Genomic DNA, 20,982 nt, shown 5'->3' with positions numbered 1-20,982 from the left:
GAATAACAACATATCAGCCGAACCAACAGTCATCATGTCAACAGGGATAGTGAGTCAGGGTCTATGGGTCAAATTATGCTTTGGCATAATCATTTAGGCCATTTACCTTTTTCTTCTTTGAGTCTTTTGTTTCCAAAACTTTGAGTCTGTTAGTTTGTCAAGTTTGGAGTGTGAAGGTTATCAACTTGGAAAGCATTGTAGACATTCATTTAAACCTAGTAATAAAATGTGCTATTCTTCTTTTGATGTTATTCATTCTGATGTGTGGGGACCTTACCATGTTCCTTCTATGGGAGGCTATCGATATTTTCTCTTATTTGTGGATGATTTCTCACGATACTCTTGGATTTACTTGGTGAGATCCCACGATGAAGTACTATCCTTGGTGAGGCAATTTCATCAAATGGTGCTAACATAGTTTGGAACGAGAATAAAGGTGTTCAGATCAGACAATGTCAGGGAATATTTTGAAAATCACCTTGCGTCATATCTGTTAGAATATGGTGTTGTCCATCAGAGTAGTTGTCCCTACAGTTCACAACAGAATGGGGTTGCAGAAAGGAAGAACAGACACATTGTTGAGATTGCAAGAAGCATGATGATCACATCTACAGTTCCAGTTTAGTTTTGGGGTGATGCAGCTCTCACAACAGTATATCTGATTAACAGGGTGCCCTCTCGTATACTTGGATTTAGCATCCCATTCAGTCTCCTTTTTCTTGAGGGGGAGATGCTTCTTATTCAGTCTCCTTCTCTTTTTCATTTTTCAACCCCGCCTTCGGTTCTCTGGTTGATCTCTTCCTCTGTTCTCATAAACTTGTCCGCAAGCTTGAGGAAGTCAGCTAGGGTTGCTGGCTAGCTAGCCACCATGTGCCATTTGAATTCTTTGTGCGTTACCTCTCTTTTGGCCACTGTGAGTTGTACCGCAGGGTCTAACCGAGGGGTCTGCAAGCATGCTTCATTGAACCGCTTGACATAGCTCTGGATGGGTTCTCCTTCTCTTTGGATTACCCCGAAGAAACTTTCCTCGGTTCTGGGGCACCTTTTGCTAGTAACAAAGTGGGCGGTGAAGATCTGCACGAACTGGGCCCAACTTCTTATTGACCCAGAAGCTAGGTTCCGGTACCAGGTGCGGACCACCCCCCTGAAGGTGGTGGTGAAGGCCATGCACATGCATGACTCGTTGTTCCTGGCAAGGTGCATTTGTGACTGGATTGCATCGACGTGGTCGTTGGGGTCAAAGGACCCATCATACTTGTCCAGAGATGGAAGTTTGAAGTCTTTGGGCAAGGGGACTGCCAGAAGTTTTGATGAAAGGGGGGAAGGAACTGAGAGAATTGGGATGTTTTTTACCTCGTCCGAGCTCGTCTCTTCCTTGCCTCTAAGCTTGGGTAGGACACGGGTAGCAGTTCGGCGACTTCGCCGGCGCCTTCTTTGAGCGGGCCTGGTGTTGGCACTGTTGGCCTCCATATTGCCGAGCTCGATGGGCCCGAACTGCTGGCCTGTTGCTAGGGCACTGAACCGGTTCTCCGTGAGTGGGAACTCGGGCCTGGAGCACCGAGATGACTTTGTGGACGAGGTTCCTGACCCACCTGCGAGCTACGAGGCGGGGGCGATTTTTCTTTGCTTTCGGCCTGGGGATGAGGCCTGGCTATTAGGGGGGTTCTGGGGTTGGGAAGCTTCTCCTCGGTGAGGTCGTCCACCTTGAGGGGAGGCCTTAACCGGCTTCGAAACAGGGTGTCGGGGGGGGGGAGCGGTGACTGGTTTAGGTGTAGCTAAGGGAACTACTGCTGGCAATGGTGTTGGGAGAGGTGGTGCAGTACCTGGTGTTGCTGGAGTTGGTGCTGCTGGAATTGTTGCATTTGGGCTTGCATTGCCCGCATGCATTGCATTAGATCGTCCAGTTGGTTCTGGCGGGTCGCCAATGGGACAACAGTTGGTTTAGCGAAGTTCATTTCAATAGGGAGTGGAAGAGGGATGTTCAACGAAGGGGGGTTCAGGGGTGCCACTGCTTGTGGCACATTCAAACTGGGGTTCCCATCCACTGAAAGAGGGATGGTGAACTGCCCAATGCACACCGCGGGAACATGGAGTTGCTCTCCGGTGGTGGCCGTTTCTGTTCCACGTCCGACACTGTTGGAGGAGGCCATGGGTGTTGGAGTTTTTGAAAGAAGGATAGGTAATTGAGATTTAGAGGGAGGTTTTTAGGAGCTTTCCCACAGACGGCGCCAATTGATGGAGCACAATCCGGCTGGTCTTAACTGTCAATGGTTTCGCCTCTGACTGGAGCTACGGGGGGCTTGAAACGGAGAAGATGAGGGAACTCTGGGGGGAACCCGGTGAGATAACTCCGAAGCTCAAGTTAGTATTCTCTCAAAGGCAAAGTAAAGACCAGATGGCGCAAAGTTCACATACCTTGTTGTTGGGGGTAGGGGGCCTTTTATAACCACTTTGCGCACTCGCTCCGAAGCCCTTGTCAGGTCGGGTATGCTTACCCTTGCTTCTGTCAGTTCGGGTGTCATCCTTTCTACTGGGATAGAACCGTCACTGCTTTTTGTCGGAACCTTCTCTGTAACTGGAGATGGCGGTGTCAGGAGGCGGTGGCAGGTGGCCGTTTGGAGTGCGGCCATCAAGCGTTAGATCCCAAGTCAGTCAGGTGCGCCGCCCTTGGGTACGGACTTCCTCGGTGTTAGGCATGGTACGGTTTGTTTGGTTTTGGTGTCCTGAGGGCGATGTGGTGGAGTGGTGAGCGAGGCGAAGTCTTGAGTTCAGTGGTATGTCCTGTATTGCTATAGGGCAGGCCAGTTCGGCGAGGTGTGTCCCGAACTGCTATAAGGCAGGCCAGTTCGGCGAGGTGTGTCCCAAACTTCTATAAGGCAGGCCAGTTTGGCGAGGTATGTGCCGAACTGTTACATGAAGGCCAGTTCGGATTACTGTCTGGTTTGGGGCCGAAGGGTGAGTTCGGACCGCTGGTAGGGGAGTTCGGTCAGCTGGTTTCTCCCCTTAGTGCTCGCGCCTTAGGCATGCTTTTGTGTCGAGTTGTTGCCTTTGCCACGTGTTGCGCAACTGTGAGGTCGGGCCAAATCTTCCTTCATCACTACCCAATCGAAACCAGAAAGGTAGAAAACTGCCTATTTATCAAAAATTTCGCTCAACAAGATCTGGGCTTGGATTATTTTCAAGCCTCTTCAAAAAGGAGACTGAATATTGAACCAAAAAGGTACCCATTTATCAAAAGTTCTTTTCACCAATAACTCTCTTGATTCTAATGCAAATCGTTTCAAATGGATCAACTATGATTGAAGAAGGAGAATGCACGAAGGTAGCCATCAATTCAAAGGATTCATCACTGGAAACGAATATTGAGGACGAGGTCGAGGATGAAATTTCTTCTAAGGTACGTTTAAAACCCTATTTTCTTGAAGTCCTTTTCTTTCCTGTGTTCTTTCTTTAATCTAATCATCTCTTTTCTATATGTGCAGCTCGCTACAGATAGACTTAATTTGAATCACTGTAACCAGGGTTCGAATGAAGAAGCTAGACGGAAAGGATTGGAGAAGGATCGCAATCAAATGGATGACTAGGAAACACCATGCCAAGAAACCTTCATGATTTGTTTCCACCTCTTCAAGTTTGGGGCTTACACAAGCCTGCTCATGTTTTTCATGTTATGCATTCTTTGGGTCATCAACAAAGAGGAGAAAACTATAAATGCTTTTTCTCTCAAATCTACTTGATGTTCCCTATAAAAGATGATCTGCCTTGACATCTGTAAGACACCTCTTTAACAACATAAGTCGCAGAAAGAATGGATTTGAGAGTCACCCCTAGCCCTAAACCACTAAAGCTTAACCATGAATTATCGAATGTTCTACTTAATTCTCCAATGACGAATTGCTATGGATGATCATCTTACTTTAAATTTGGTTCTCTGCAGGTTTAATAATTTTGAGCTTAAGTTTATTTTTTGAAAGCTAAAACCTGAAATAGCAAGAAGTGGAACCTGGAAACCACCATTTTTAACCAGTCGGAGAAGGGTTAAATAATAAAGCCAGCATTATCGAGAATGGGGGGAGAGAGAGAATGAAAGGGACAAAGAGAGGAAGAGAGGGAGGGAGAGAAGTACGCCGCTACTACTGCGTGATGAAACATGGGCGAGAGGGAGAGAGAGAGAACGAACGAATGGGGGAAGAGAAAGAGAGAGAGTTGTAGAGAAGTTCGGATTCATGGCTTCATCCTTGATTTCTTCCGTGATTTCGACGATGAAATCACCGCCGCCGTTGCATATAAGGAGTTCGTCGGAAAACTAGCCCAATTGAGATAACCCTCGTACACAGATTATAAAAAATAGAAGGGTAAAATAGTCTTTTTATCTTGTTAGTAATGGAATATTAAGAGATACTAGGTAAAGGAAGTATTAGTCAATTGTCAGAAACAGTAGGGGTAGTGTTAGTTAATTTTCAAACAGTAAGGGTACACTTAGTCAATTAGCTAAACCATAAATGATAGTTTAAGAAATTTACCCTTAATTAGGGGTATTTTTGTAATTTTGAGATTCTAGTTCAATGATGGGGGCTTTGGGTCAATGATCATAGGGTTGAGATTGGCTTAGGACATAGAGAGGGGTTTTGCATGTGTGGGCCAATGAAATTGGTCGAAACAGAATCTTTCTAGATGGATAGGTAAACGGGGGTATTTTTTACTAAAATTTGGCAAGATGAGGTTTTTGAAAATTCTGAGTTGATTAACAGGGTTAGATTGAGCCAAATGAGCATAGAAACATAATCTATGTGCGATGGAGGGCTAAACAAAGGTGCTTTGGATTGAAATTTTATAGGTGGGTATTTGGAGATGTCCAGAATCTGATGGTGATATTTGATTAGTCTTGTAGGGTTAAGATTGTAGGAATTTAGGCTAATGGAATGATCCAAAAGGAATCTTTGTTTGATCTATGAGCAAATGGGGGAATCTGGGGTTGAAACTTTATGGGCATGTATTTTGGTGTATCCAGAGTTTAATGGTATGGTTTGATTAGTTTGGATGTGTTAAAATCAAGGGAATATGGGTTTTGAACGTTTAGGCTAACTAGAGGCATTGAAATAGAATCTTCGCTTAATGAAGGGGTAAATGGAGGAATCTTGAGATGAAATTTTATGGGTAGGTATTTTGAGAGGTCTTGAGTCTAATGGTGGTGTTTGATCTAAGGGTAAAAGTGTAGACGGGGGTTGATCAGGGCCATCAGATTTGTATCGGGCAAATTTAACGACAGATTTGAAGACTTTTGGAATGAAAGTTGGGTTCTTTGGGTTTTGGTCATTTCGTAGAGGTGCCCCTCTTTACTGTGAGGTATGAAGCTATGAAACAACTAATACTGAAAAGAAGCACACAAAGATTTTTGCAAAGGGAAGGCTTGGAAGAGGGACAAGTCGAGGAAAGAGGATTGAGGTGAAGGAGAAAAGTTCTCGTGCATCACCATTCCATTTTGTACAGGTCATTTTATTTTTAGCAAAGTGATTCCTCCTAGGTATCAAGTAGACTTGTTCATGGGGCGGGGTAGCCCAATAGCCCGGCCCGGCCCTTGGACGGGCTTGTTTAGGCTTTTTAGCCTGCAGGCTTGACCTCATGCCTAAAAGTTTAGCTCGATCATTTTTTGGGCTAGGCTTGGGATTTGTCAAAAAAGCTCAGCCCAAGCCCGACCCGGCTTGATTTTTTATATAATATAAAATGTATAATTATGCTTATATTTTCTAAACCCTAAGTTCCTAACCAACTAACTCTTTCCCTTTTTTCATCAATACTTTCTCAGTTTTCACTCTTAGTCTCAGTCTTTCTATAGCTTAACAAACCAACTGGTACCACCAACGAACAAGCAATCTCTGGCAAGTCGGCGTCAAGCATATGCTAGCAGCGGCAGGTAGAAACCTTTTTTTTTACTTTACCTTCTCTAGAAAACTCAAGCACTGGAGCCACCAACGAACTAGCAAAAATCTCATTGTTTTTATCATTCTCCGACGGTGATGAACTAGGTTAGCAGTGGTAGCTAGTGACAACGAGTAACCAGATCCCCTCTCTTTCTCTCTCTCTCTCGGGCTACGAGCTATCCCAAGTTGTAAGCCTGTTGGTTGGGCCTACAAAAATTCTGTTAATGAAGGTTCTAGTATCAAGAACCTTCGGAATCAAAGTACATTTGTCATAAAAGAAAGAAAGCAAATAGAAATCACCGATAAAGAGAAACTTATCATGTGAAAACAAATACTTTTGCCAAGGTGACCCCTCCTAGTGAAGGAATGAGAAATCCATCATATGGATGGCCGAACCCTGCAGGAAGGTTGGGTGAATTTTCAAAAATTTCCTCTCCTCTCATCTGGGAATCACATTCCCTGTTTTAGAAAATCTGCATTTTCAATGATCAATCTTGAACCATAAACCAAACCAGATCTGAAACCAGAAGCAGGAGAGGGATATACCTAATACAGAGAAATAGTATCTCCCAATGGAGGTGTTGACACCCAAGGAAGGAGCCAAAAACTGCTCCCACTGAAGATGGCGCAATGTAGGATGAAGCATAATCAATAATGTTCGTCTAATGAACCGAACCCTTCACAAGAGTTCGTTGGAGGCTATGAGCACAACTTTAGATCAGCCTTTCCCCAAAGGCTGATATCAAGATCCAATCTTGATCGTTCCTGCTAGAAAGAGGAGATCGAACTGGCAGTTATGGTAGTGGCAAGAAGGAGGCGGCAAGGAGAAATCAACGCAGTCTTACTATAAGCTATTTTCTCTTTTCTAAGTTTGAGAATGTGATTTTCTAATAGCTGTCACCCCCTCCTCCTTTTATAACCTTAAAGGGATCAGCTCCTAATCCCATTAGAAGTTGCTGATGCAAATCATATTTGGATCTGAATTCCCTTTAAGAGATAAGGATAGACCATTATCTTATCTGCAGATTCGATCAGCCCTCTCCTAATCTTATCAGGAGGTTTCTAGATCTGAATCTGTATTCAGATTTGGGTTCTCTTAGTGGATAGGGTAAGACCCTATCCTATCTGCTAATCTACTCTCAGATTCGCCCCCTTTGATTTATTGATCAAATCAACCCAGTTCGAAATGGGCTTTAGGCCCAATAAGTATATGTGCTCACTTAGCCTTCCAAACTACTGCCCAGTTGGGCTTTCTTGTATGGCATGGGATCCAAGCATTGATTTACACATCAGCCATAGGTTCAGCCCAGCCTTTGTTATAAGGCCTAGCCGAATTCACTGGAAAGCCCAGTGAACCCCTTGAGCTCATCACATGGACTCTATGGGCCCAACACTTACACTAAGTGGTCCCTGGGCCAAGCCACCTTGTAACACCTAGGGACTGTGGGCAGATGCAAGATTAGCCCATCAGGTATTACCCTCAATGGTCTTACACTTAACCTCTCAGCCCATAATGATCATACACTGCCTAACAAGAGAGGACATCTCCCTTGGCTGCAAGGAACAATGCTACACTCTCTACTCACATGGATCCCGGGAATTAAAACCTTTTTGTAAACAATTTGAAACCATAACATATATATACTTTTATATTTGTATATAAAATATATTTTGCAAAACAAATCTCAATGATTGAAATCAGCTGTCAATAGTATTGGTTTCCATCAGAGAGAATGCATCCCTGATCATTACCTTTGTCCGACAAGGGGCTGATCCTGTCACTATGATCACCCACTCAGGTATTATCCTCAATGGTCTTACGCTTAACCTCTCAGTCCATAATGATCATACACTGCCCGACAAGAGAGGACCTCTCCCTCGGCTGCAAAGACCAGTGCTACACTCTCTGCTCACATGGATCCTGGGAATTAAAACCTTTTTGCAAACAATTTGCAACCGTAACATATATATACTTTTATATCCGTATATAAAATATATTTTGCAAAACAAATCTCAATGATTGAATTTGGCTATCGGCAGTCTTGGTTTCCATCAGAGAGAGTGCTTCCCCGATCATTACCTTTGTCCGACAAAAGGGCTGATCCTATCACTATGATCACCCACTCAGATGAATTCTCGGACTGTGCCAACATACCTAGGTTTTGACCCCCTCTAAGGATCTCACCGATTGGCATATCAAAGATAGCCCAATCCGATATCTAGTGCAGTATGATAATCGAGTCTAGGGGTCAGGTGTAACTTTCCAGTTTTGCCCACTAATCTTCAAGGTCCAGGGCAATCCCGGAAATCTGGTCCGGTTCAAGGTTTCAAGTAAACCTACACTGCATGTGCTTTGGGTCATACCCTGGCAGCTGAGACAGGCCACCCCAACACTTGGCGGCACACCAATGTCAGCCTTAGCAGGATAAATCTCCCCAGACTTATCCAACGGCTGTGAACATTCTAAACTAACACGAGTCTCATTAAATGTCCAGTTTAAGGATATTACACAGAAACACACCACAAGAGCACAAACCAAATATGTACATCATTCATTTACAATAAATGTCATAAGTACATCAATCTGATTGGAGCTAAGGGCATACAACTGTCTAACACCTAGGTATCAGGAACCTTGCAAAATTAGGGTAAAATTGAAAATTACTAATTTTTGGGAAAATGACCCCTGGTAGGTAAAAACCATATGGAATTAGGGTAAATTTATTGTAAAGAAAAAGCATTAAAAGTCAATCAAAATGCAATACTGAAAGTAATTCAAAAGCCCTAGTAATTTGAAAACTTAACAGAGGTCTTGTGGTTGATATAACATTATTGCTCTTTTGATAGGCGATAGACATCCTTCTATGTAAGAGCAGTCTACTCTCGAAAACTTCGACAAAACACTCAATAAATTCAATGATGGTGCAAAGTGTTGTGCTTTCAAGTGCACGACAGTAATGATCAAGATAGTAATGCATGATCAATATGATGTCATGAGCTATTATTTTCCTTTGTGCTCCTTGGAAGTGATGGGGGATTTTCAGACTAAACACAATAATGGGATGGTTAAAGGTTGTAATGATTCCAGGCATGCTGCCACACACTTCAGAAGGTGGTGAAGGACCTGTTACCAAGTTCTCTTAATCATCATTTTTATTTTTCATTTTAATTTCCATCATTCTTTTTTTAAGGCATGATCAATGCTGCAATTAGAAATAAAAACAATGATAATGATAAAATGTGCGTTATGTCACAGTGCAATCAATAATCCACTATATGTCGATAAATTAGTAGGAAGCATTTTACAATATTAACTTCTTCACCATGAAAGACTTCAACGCCATGAGTGATTTTGTGTTGGAAGGGCTAGGATCCATCATATGGATGACCAAACCATGCTAGGTGGTTGGGAAAAATTTTTAAAATTTCCTAATCCTTTTGGGAATCAAATTCCTTATGTTTTGAAAAATTACATTTTTTTACATCGGTCTTGCATTGAACCAAACCATATTTGAATCCAAACAAAGGGGAAAATGTATACCTGATACGGATTGTAGGTAGGGTAAGGCTTCGTTGGGAGACGGTCTCTTTGAAAGATAGAGAAAGACTAGGAATTTGGGAGATTAGCTTTCGGGCTAAGGGTGTTAAGAGTAAAGAATCCAAAAACAAAGAGTGCTCGAGTGCTGGGTGTTGAATGAGTTTCAATACGAGGAGGGTCTCTATTTATGGGGGAGATCCCGAGATCCTAAAAGGTAGGAGATAAAAGGTACTTAGGAACTATTGGGAAAGAGAATATTAGATTTGTTGTCAATCATTAAGTGCACCATTGGGCTTTCACCACGTATCTCATGAGGATCTTCTTGATGATCGGATTTTCTTTCCCTCAGGATCCCTCATTACTCATGTGTGTTACTACCTCTTATGCACTTTATTTAATTGACGTGGCATTTAGTGATGTCACTGCCTGGCGGGCAGAATCTTGTTAACCCTACGTGGTGTTTCGCTACGTCTTTTGATGGGCTATGGGTTTGGGTTTATCACGAATTTGGGCACGTGCGGGTCTTGTCATAGGTGCAGCTCGGGTTTGTCTTGGCTTGGCCTAGGACTGGGCTCGTCGAGAGAGTGCGATGAATCACAGGTTTATCGCGGTTCTGTGATGCGCGCTGTGGGTTAATCGCAGAGAGAAAGTTAACTATAGGCTGATCGCATGTATCTATGCAGTACCAATACAGTGTTTGAAATTCCTCAGAATTTTTCTTGAAAAAATTTGAAGAAAACTGATGTCTATCAATCTTTGAAAGCCTAGGTCATGGTCATGATAGGGTTTCTTAGAAGACAAAAGAGAAAAAGAGAGAACAAGAGAGAATGGTGTTCTAGTCTGGTTCACCCTCTTCTTATTTTATCTTCTTATGAAGCACTCTCCTAATCAAATTAGGAGATTATCCAAATCTAATTTGGATCTGTACTCTATTAAGAGATAAGCCTTAGGGGTGTCTATAAGAAACCGAAAAATCGAAAACCAATTTGAAAAATCCAGTTAACCGAACCGGTCGATTCGGTTTTGGTTTGGTTTAAAAAAACCGAAGGATTGGTTTGGTATTTGGTTAACCTATCAAAAAACTAGAGGTTAACCAAACTGAATTTTTATATATTATATATTTTTTATATTTCCCTGCCCCAGCGGCCCAGCCCAGCCCAGCCCCTAGCGCCCCTCTAACCCTCTCTCTCGGTCCAAGCCCAAAAAAATGATTTTTTTCATTTATTCAAACATGAAAACAAAACCCTTTTTTCTTTCTTCTTGTTTGAACAAAAGAATTCACTCATTTACTCACAAGAAACCCTAGCAAGTAAGCCACTACTCTTCCATCACCTCTTGTTTCTTCTCCGACGTCGTCATTGCCTCCGCTGTTGTCTAGTTCACCGGTTTTCTATTTCTCCCTTGTCATCGTTGCCTGTGGGTTGTGGCCTCTTTTAGTCTTCTTTCTTCTCCTCAGATAGAATCAAAGAACCAAACAATTTCTCCTCTCCAATCACCATCGTCGGTTCTATTTCTCCCTTGTCATCGTCATTGATTTTGGAAAATGCTACCGATATAATAATCTTGGTTCAGATAAGCTATACGGCATGTTCGGCATGCAATGGGACCAATTCAAATTTATGTGATTAATTTTCAAGAATGAGCTACTCTACTAGAACCATTCCACCACTTTCTATATTTTACAATCTGCTACGCTTTGAACAGGGGTTTTGCTACTGTTTAATATACTCTCTTTGATCATGTTAATATGTTATTGATAAAAAAAATATTTAAGTTGCACTTTTCAAGTCAAAAAAATATTTAATTTGATAGACCACATTTTGCTTAACATATAGGAAGCTATTTTAGTGCTTGTCCACTTGTAATATTTGAAATGTAGGAATAGATAAACCTTTCATGGCAAAGTGCTACTGCTCCTGCTAATATTGTTACATAAAAAGAAAAGAAAGATTCTTATGCTTTGGGAATGTACTCCAACGTAATTTATAGCCTCTAGCCTTTTGTTTAGCAAAACTAAGATGAACTCAAAAGTCAAAAGGAGATTTGAGAAGGCTATGATGATTTGTTTTGCATTGTTGTTAGCACCTTTAACATATGTACGGAATCAAACTTATGCTAGTGGTTTTCCTGATATTTGTATTATTTTAATAGAATGCACTTCTACTTGAGAAAAAGGATAGATAATTCTACAAAATTAATCTTGTCTTGACAAAGTTCTTAAAGGTATTTTTCAGTTTTCCCCTCTTTTGATAAGCTTGTAATGTGTGATTCCATCTTTCAGATGGTCAGGGGGAAGGTCCTATGTCATCATTTGTGATTTGAGGTTAACCTCAAAAAAGAATTCTTATTGTTTAACAAACTTCAGTTATGGATTTTTGATGATTATGTATGGATGGCTTCTATTGCATAATATGATTTCTGCTGAAAAATCAATTCCTACCACTTGCTAACTTTAATAGATACCTATTTAATCAAGTAAACAACTGCTTACTTGCTTTGTATATTCAACAATGGATGTTTGATGCTTATTTATACTTATTCATTCCTTTTCTTGAAAATTTTTCTAGCCTTGAAAATTCCCAACTTTTTCTTATTCATTCTTATTAATTATTTTTCTTATTCATTCATTCTGATTCATAATTTTTCTTTATTAGATGTCAAGTATGGGTAATAGTAACACAAGCACAAATCCTCCTCCTAAACCTCAAAGTGATGATGGCAATGCATCAAATCCACCTATTATGGAGGTTGATTCAAAGGTTACTCTTTCTTCTACTTCTAAAAAAAATCTTGGGTGTGGGTTCACTTCACTAAGATAGTTTGTTAAGTTAAAAGTGATCAAAGAGCATCATGTAACTATCGTGGTAAGGACTTAGCTTGTCCTAGTGCAAGTGGTACAAGTTGCTTGATTAATCAGTTGACTAGATATAAAAAGTATCCTTTAAATGCGGACAATAAACAAAAAACTCTGGGGTCTTCATATCAAAATGCAAAAGAGGGGGGAAGGGCATCACACCAATACTTGTAACTTATAAATTTGACCAAGAAGATTGTAGAAGGGCACTTGTAAGAATGATTATTGTAGATGAATTACCCTTTAATCATGTGGAATGGGAGGGTTTCCGTGACTTCTGTGGTACCATGCAACCATGATTTATAGTCCCTTCATATCAAACAATAATTAGAGATTGTTATGATCTCTTTACAGAGGAGAAGAGGAAGTTGAAGAAATATTTAAGAAATTACCATTGAAGATCCACCTTACTATAGACACATGGACATCTTGTCAAAATCTTAGTTATATGTGTCTCATTGCCCACTTCATAGATGGTGACTGGAGATTGTATAAAAAAAATTAAAATTTTTGTCCAATTTCCAGCCACTCAGGAGAAGTGTTTGACAAGGCAATTGAGAGATGCTTGCTTGATTGGGGCATTGAAAAATTTTTCACTGTCATAGTAAACAATGCAAGCTCAAATAATGTGGGAATTCAATACTTGAAAAAGAGACTTAGCAGTTGGAAGGAAAGTGTTTTAAAGAGTGGGTTCTTACACATGAGATGTGGTGCACATATTTTGAGTTTAAGTGTCAAAGAAGGGTTATTAAAGTTGGATGAGTCTATTTTTAGGATCCGTTATGTAGTGAAGTATGCAAGGTCTTCTCCATCACGATTGCAAATGTTTATGGATTGTGTAGAGAAAGAAAAGATAGAGAGTAAGAGTCTTATTTTCTTAGTTATTGGTACTAGGTGGAACTCTACTTACTTGATGTTGGAATCTGCTTTAAAATTTTAGAAGGCATTTGATTTGTTAGATACTATTGATAGTAAGTACATAGAGGAGCTTACTAGTTCAAAAAATAAGGGTTTGCCTAATGATGATGATTGATATGCTCGGTGTTTACTTCCTTTTCTTAAAATTTTCTATGAAACTATACTAAAATTGTCTAGGTCACTTTATGCAACTAGAAATGAATAAATGAAAGAAATTTATGGTATTGGACTTGTTATTTCTAGGAGGTGTACCGGTGGTCATTTTAGTGTTAGTTTGATGGCTTCCAAGATGAAAAAGATGTTTGAAAAATATTGGGAAAATGTGAGGAATATCAACATTATGTTGTTCATTACAATGGTTCTTGACAGTCAATGTAAATTGGAATATGTGGATTGTGTTATTAATGAATGCTATGATGTTGATAATGCTCAAGTGTTGAGAGAGAGGGTGAAACATGTTTTTGTCTCCATGTTTGAGTTTTATGGTTCAGCTAAGTCATCTCATAATGTTCAATCAAGTAATCAAATTCAAGACACAAATGAGATGGAAGTTGATAGTGTAGAAGATGTTACTGATTTTATGAATGCATCGAATAAAAAGCAAAAGCAGGCCAATGAGGAGTAGATACCAAAACAAAATTGGATAAATATTTAGGGGAGGAATGTGAAGATCCAAAAAATAAATCATTTGACATTTTGGCTTGGTGGAAAGTCAATTCATCTAAATATCAAATGCTTTCTATGATGGCTCGAGATGTGTTAGCTATGCCTGTATCTACAATTGTATCTGAATCGGCTTTTAGCACTGGAGGTCATGTGCTTAATACATTCCATAGTTTTCTAACTCCAAGAATGGTGGAAGCTATCATTTGTGGACAAGATTGACTACAAAGATCACATGGCTACTTTCATTTAGAGGAGAGTTTAAAAGAATTTGAGAGTATGGAATCAGGTAAGCTTTTTGTTTTCTATTTTATTTTTCCTATTCATTTTTATTTTGTTATATTAATTATAATTTGTGTTTATCTTAATATTTTTTTTTTGCAGAGATATCATGTATCAGTGAGGAGCATCCTCTTATTGCTATTGATGATTGAATATTTATGGTTGTGGTCTTATGAACCTCATTGAATTTAAATTTTCATGGTTGTGGTTTATGGACCTTGTTTAATGTTTATGGTTGTGAACTTGTGATTTGTGAACCTTGGAGGTAGTTTTGATTTTTGAATGATTATGGTTGTAGTATTGTGGACCTCATTGAATTTAAACTTTCATAGTTGGGGATCTTGTTTAATGTTTATCATTGTGAACTTGTGATTTGTGAACCTTGTTAAATGGACAAGTGTTGAAAAAATAGCTTATTGAATGTTTTTTTAGAGATATCATATTGATTGTTTTATGTTGGTTAATAGTTTAATACTTTTATGATATATAAATAATAAGCAAAAGGCTTAACCTATGAAAAAAATCAATTAGGTTATGGCTTGGCTTATTTGTTTCGAAACGACTAACAAGTGAAACAACCACTTCTCCTAACTCTTAGAGTCTAGAGCAAAGCAAGGTTTAATCCCCCTTGCTATTCCCTTGTCCTAAAAGCAATCAGGTATTCAGACTTAAGAAACATTTTTTATACTATCAATTAGTCTTATGGATTTGAAATTTAATACTTGAATTGTTCTTATTCTTTAATTCTTCCATTTCTCTATTGGTTCTATGATTAATTGCCTTGCTGCAAATCAGCCAAATCTACAATGGCCAATACCCAATAATTCCATAGGTACTAATCTTGGAACATGTATTATTTAGACAAACTGTCTTGAATTAGGAATGAAATTAAGAAGCGTGATTTTTTTTATAGATAAAGAAGCATAAAACTTAAGAAACATTTTATTGGATATCATGTTGTGTAGGTTTTTAGACAAACTTGGCTTGAATCAGTTTTTTTCCTTTGTTATTTTTATCATTTTAGATAGAAAACATTTTTTAATAAAAATGAAAGAAAAATGAAAACCGAAGACCGGTTAACCAGTTGTTTCGGTTTGATTGATGCAAAAACCGGTGGTACCGATTTGATTTGTAAAATATACCCACGATTCGATTAACCGAACTGTGGACACCCCTAATAAGCCTTATCTTCTTAAGAGGATGGGTTCTTCATACCCATTTCCAAACCCAGATTTGACTCAGAAGAAGTTGTCGTGTGACAGTCTACTTAATCTTATTAATTATGGGCCTTAGGCCCATTTCCTTTAAAGGCTCGTGACTCAAGATGTTGCATGGCCAACTTAGGCCTGACTTGTATAGCATGGGACCCCACAATGACCTCACATAACTCCACATGGGTCCTTAGGCCCATTTATTGCTAAACGTAGTAAACCCCTAAGCATACCACTATGGGCTCAATATGGGCCTAACATTTACACCTAAATGATCATTAAATGTATCATTCTTATGAAGACCCAAGGATAATGGACTTAACTAAGATAAGGTCCATCACGTAATCATTCCTATAATGGTCATTTACACATAACCTCTTGTCCCATAATGATCACAACATTGTCCGATAGGGAAGGACGTCTCCCCTAGCTACAAGGTACAGTGTCACACTCTTAGCTCGGATCTCGAGAATGAAAATATTTTCCAACATTTTTCATAAAACATAATATATATAGAAATATATTTTGCAAGACCAAATCCCAAACACAATTGAAATCCACCATCGGCAATTTAGGTTTCCATTAGAGAGAGTGTAAGCCATATCATTCACTTTGTCCGACAAAGGGCCCGATCCTATCATTATGATCACCCACTCAAATGAATTCTCAGACTACCCCAACCTATCTAGGCCTTGACACTTGATGGATCTCACTAATTGACATAACAAAGACAACCCAATCCAACACCTAGTGAAGTACCATAATCAAGTCTAAGGGTTATGTGTAACTTTTCAATTTTGGCCATCAATCTCCAAGGTCCATGGCATAACTGGAAAATGGTATGGGTTTAGTGTTTAATCCAAACAAACACTACATGTGCTTCGGGTCTAACCCTATCAATTGAGACAAACTGCCCCAACATCTTTGGTAGTACATCAATGTTAGCCTTGGCAAGATATACTCCCCAAGTTTATCCAATGGGTGAGGACATTCTAAACTAACACAAGTCTCATAAGTGTCCAGTTTAAGAGGTTATTATACAGAAATACCAATATCAACATGAATCAATAAAGCACTTTTATTCATTTACAACAAATGCATCTTTACATCAATTTGATTGGAGCTAAGGGCCTATACTACTTAATAGATCCCATTTGCACTTGGGTCAATCGGGTACAAGCCTCAATCTCATACTATCCACGTATTTCTCAAACACTTTCTATGTTTATGGCTTAGTCAATGGGTTTTTCACATTTTCCATTGATGCTACCATTTGAGTCTAAATATCTCATCTACCAACAATCTCCCATAAAACCAATGTTGTCATTCAATAATGGAATAAGTGATATGGTATGACTCCAAATTCTTAGATGAATTTCCTCATCCATACTACTTATTTGGTAGCCTTACTTATGATATGTGTTTGACCTTGGCTGTGAAATATTTTTCTTATTACACAGGGTCCCAAAGTATCCAAATATAGATTTTCTATCATTTGGGTCAGGCAGGAAGTCGAAATCAGTATAATCGCCCATCTGTAGTAAACTGCCATCGAAGATAAAACAATAGTCTTTAGTCCTACATAGGTACTTTAGTACGTTTTTTACAATAGTTCAATGCTCTTGCCCATAGTTAAATTGGTATCTACTTACAACATTGACGGCCTGAGAAATGTTTGGCCAAGTGCACAACATAGGATACATGATTCTCCCTACGGCTGAGGCATGGGGAACCTCTCTCATGTTCTATCTCCTAAGCAGTTTTAAGTGATATTCCTTTGGAGAGAGTGACTCTATGCCTAAAAGGAATGAATCCCTTCTTGGAGTTCTGCATGTTGTATCTGTTGATAATCTTATTAATGTAAGTAGATTGGGATAATCCAATTATCCTCTTCAATCTATCTCTATAGAATCAAAATCCCAAGATATAAGAGGCTTCTCCAAGATCTTTCATAGAGAATTGCTGTGAAAACTATACGTTCGCCGTGGTCAACATTCCTATATCATTCCCAATTAGCAGAATGTCATCTACATCGTAACAAATTGGATTCTAATTTGTTCGCACTTATCCTTTTGGCGTGTGCTAAACAACCCCATATTTTTAAGTGTCTTATACTTGATTTCCTACCGGTCCATAGCTAAAAAGGAATCTTAGGAACCAACTTGGTTGGAACACGATTCAGCATGTAAATTGCAATATCTAATGTATTCCCCTAAAGGATATGGGTAACTCTGAATGGATAAGGAGTGATTAGATCATATGTAATAGAGTTCAATTTTTTCTCTCTAACACACCATTTAACTATGGTGTAGCAGGAGGAGACAAATGCGATATAATCTGATTATCCTTTAAGTAGTCCCTGAATTCGTCGAAGAGATTTTCACCTCCTCGATTTTATTGAAGGGTTTTAATCTGTTTCTTGACTTCTTGTTTAAACTCCTTAAACTTTTCAAAGAATTTAGACTTATCTCTCATTAGGTACAAATAACCATACAAAGAATAATCATTGGTGAAAATTATAAAATAACAGTGTTGGTTTCATGTCCTAATGTTCATAAGACCACATGCATCAATATGTATAAGGTCAAGTGTGCATATATTTCTTTTACGCTTACTTGTAAATGGATTTTTTGCCATCTTGCCTTGAACGCAAGGTTCACAAGTTGATAGATCTTCCATAGTAAGAAAATCTAAAGACCATCCTTCACCAATCTTGTGATACGTTCTTCATTAATATGACCAAGTTGGTAATGCCACAAGTTCGTGGGATTAATTGTATTACGTTTTCTTTTCTTAGGGATGTGCTCCGATACGGTTTTTGTCACATTTGTTTCTAGAAAATGATGGAGAACATAAGGATCATTCTCAAGTTCTCTGTGAGTAAGGAATTTGTTATTCAATTTAATTGTAATCTTATTACTGGATAAAATAGAATAACCACAACTTAGAAATTGAAATCAGATTTCTTCCAAGTAAAGGTACATAAAGACAATTCCTTCTCTAAAATTAAATCTACTGTTCCTATAGCAGTAGCTGCAACATTTGTAGTCATCCCCAATTAAAGCACAACCTCATCATCATTCAGCTTTTTACTTTCCTTGAACCCCTGCAATGTGGTTAGATGCATGAGTGGAAGCCCCAGAGTCAACACACCTGGATGTAGAAGTGACCAACATATTGGTCTCTATGACAAGAGATTCGAAATTACCTTCTTTGTTCTTATAGGATTCCAGATACTGAGAACAATTCATCTCCCAGTTTCTAGTCTGCTTGTATAAGTGACATTCACCGAATGACTTGTCTCTCTTCTACTTATTTGGTTTGCCTCCCTTTTTCTAAGGCTTTCTCTTACCCTTCATTTTCTTCCTTCCAAATTTGCCACCTTCAACAAGCATGGTTACTGGCATATCCTTCTTAATCAGTTCTTCAGCTCTTTGCAACATATTGCTGAGCTCCTATAAACTAACTTTTAACTTGTTCATGTTGTAGTTCATAACAAACTTATTAAATGACAAGAGTAGAGAGTTCAAGATGACATCGGTCTTGGTGTCATCGTCAAGTTGGGAGCTAAGAGCCTCGAATTCATTTATATAACCTATTATCTGCATGACATGGTCATGAAATAGTTGGCGCTCGATCATCCTCGTGGTCATCAACAGTTTGAGGACCTTTTGTCTTGTAAAATGATTCTGCTCCTCATACATGGTTTTATGACTATCCAGGATATTTTTGCAGATATCAATTTTGTCAAACTGTCTCTAAATAGAATTATCCAAAGAGGCTATGGCATAACACTGGGCAAGAGAATTTTTCTCTTCCCATTCCTGATATTCCCTCCTTCTTGCCTTAGAAGTCCTATCACTCAGATGCTCCGATGCTAGGTTTTTGGCAACCTTGTCCAATTTCTTGCACGTGAACACCGGGTTTAAGTTAAGAAACCAGTATGCATAATTGGATCCTTTCAATTTGTTGTCATTTAACAATTTAGCAAACTGCTCGTGCGCCTTTTTTGATAAAAGGCACGATTAATTAGTCCATGATTTTACTATTGTTTTATGTTATCTTTCATAGAATGAACTTTTATCTATGTTCCATCTCCATTTATTAGTCTTTGAAATTTACCTCCTATCTCAGTGACGATGACATAATTCATGTCCTTGGAAATGTAGAAAATCACACAGGTGTATGGGACCAACTGTTTCATCTGCATAACCCCATCACTTTTTTTTTTCTGAAGGATCACATATCCACCCATCCAATGAGCTTTCCCTTTGGCCTCCATCAGACAAAGTTCATTATCATTTTAGGTTAAACCTTTTCTAATTGGTAAGTGTAGACCCGTCATATCGGGAACCCCAAGGCACTGTGGCAGTGTCTTCCATTATGGTGCATCTCCACCCACCAATTCAACCCGTTTTCATGTTAATGACGGAAGTCCTTTAGAGATATTATCATATGATATTCCCTATCTCATTGCACTTATATTAATCATGAGGGAACGTATATATCAGTCCCTAGGTCAGATTTAGGTCATACCATAGTGGCTCCCACTGACTTTCACAAAGTTAGATTCAAATGGGTCATTTAATTGGCTAGGGTTCCTGTGAGGTTCCTCTTGAGGAGGAAACTGTTGAGGGGCCTATTAGAAAAGGAGATCATACAATAGTTTATGGGCATCATGGTAATGATGTACATTCAACCATGACGTTCGTAGAGAGCCACATAAGTGAATACATGAGCCAAGCAATTATGGTTCATGAATGAATTACATCCATTCAGCACATCCCATACACATACATAATTGATCCATATCAATTCAAAACTTGAAAAACCCATATCCTTTTAGATTAACGCATGATCAGCCCATCAATAGACCAAATTATCCAATAATTTTATCTTGCCATATGGGTTAAATTGCAAAAAATAGTTCGGCCCATATAGTAGTCCAGGCTGAAATGGTTTAGGCTTGCTTTAATCCAACATAAAAGGGTTTTTCAAGTATGTGCCAAATTGGTCCATGCAATGGCCCATCAAACCCCTAGCCTAAAATCGATTTTGGGTCACTTAAACAGTGATCCAAGGGACTTTGGTCAGACCCCAAAGAACTTTAGGTTCGGCCCAACAAGATTAGACCAAAACTAGGTCTGATTGGCCTAGGTTTGGTGTACAACACATGCATCAATTCACATAGGTAATGATATAAAATTATTAGTTATTATTGACAATCATATCAGCAAATAAATAGCATATGGTTTGAATCCAATCTGAACAGAAACTGCATCACTACGAAACTACAATTTGTAAATCGTTCTCTATATGCAATCTTTATCTTCTTTGCAAGCTCCGACAATATCTCCGATGTAAAAAAATAGAAAGACCCTAATTTCTATTGCTTATATCAGAAGAACTTAATACATTCTTTCTAAAAAAGTAAAATAATTAATTACAGACCACATAATCAAATTAATAAATTCGTTGTGCACAAATCTTGCCTCCATCAAGAGTTTGATCTACCTTACACTTTCAACCCAAGATTTCAAGAATTCATAATAGAACAATTATATAATATATCAGAACGTAAATATAAAAATTATA

General features: G+C 38.9%; 1 protein-coding gene across 1 annotated transcript; it reads left to right on the top strand.

The window, feature by feature from the left end:
- Positions 1 to 13,436: 13,436 nt before the first annotated feature.
- Positions 13,437 to 13,856, top strand: LOC148874260 (uncharacterized). Its single transcript, XM_088960531.1, has one exon. The coding sequence runs from the start codon at positions 13,437 to 13,439 to the stop codon at positions 13,854 to 13,856; it is 420 nt and encodes a 139-aa protein (XP_088816657.1).
- Positions 13,857 to 20,982: the final 7,126 nt, after the last annotated feature.

The sequence above is a fragment of the Nelumbo lutea genome, chromosome 1 (assembly GCF_056320005.1).
Source record: "Nelumbo lutea isolate HS-2025 chromosome 1, American lotus-T2T, whole genome shotgun sequence".
Classification (NCBI taxonomy): Eukaryota; Viridiplantae; Streptophyta; class Magnoliopsida; order Proteales; family Nelumbonaceae; genus Nelumbo; species Nelumbo lutea.
This window is presented reverse-complemented; position numbering and strand designations above follow the sequence as displayed.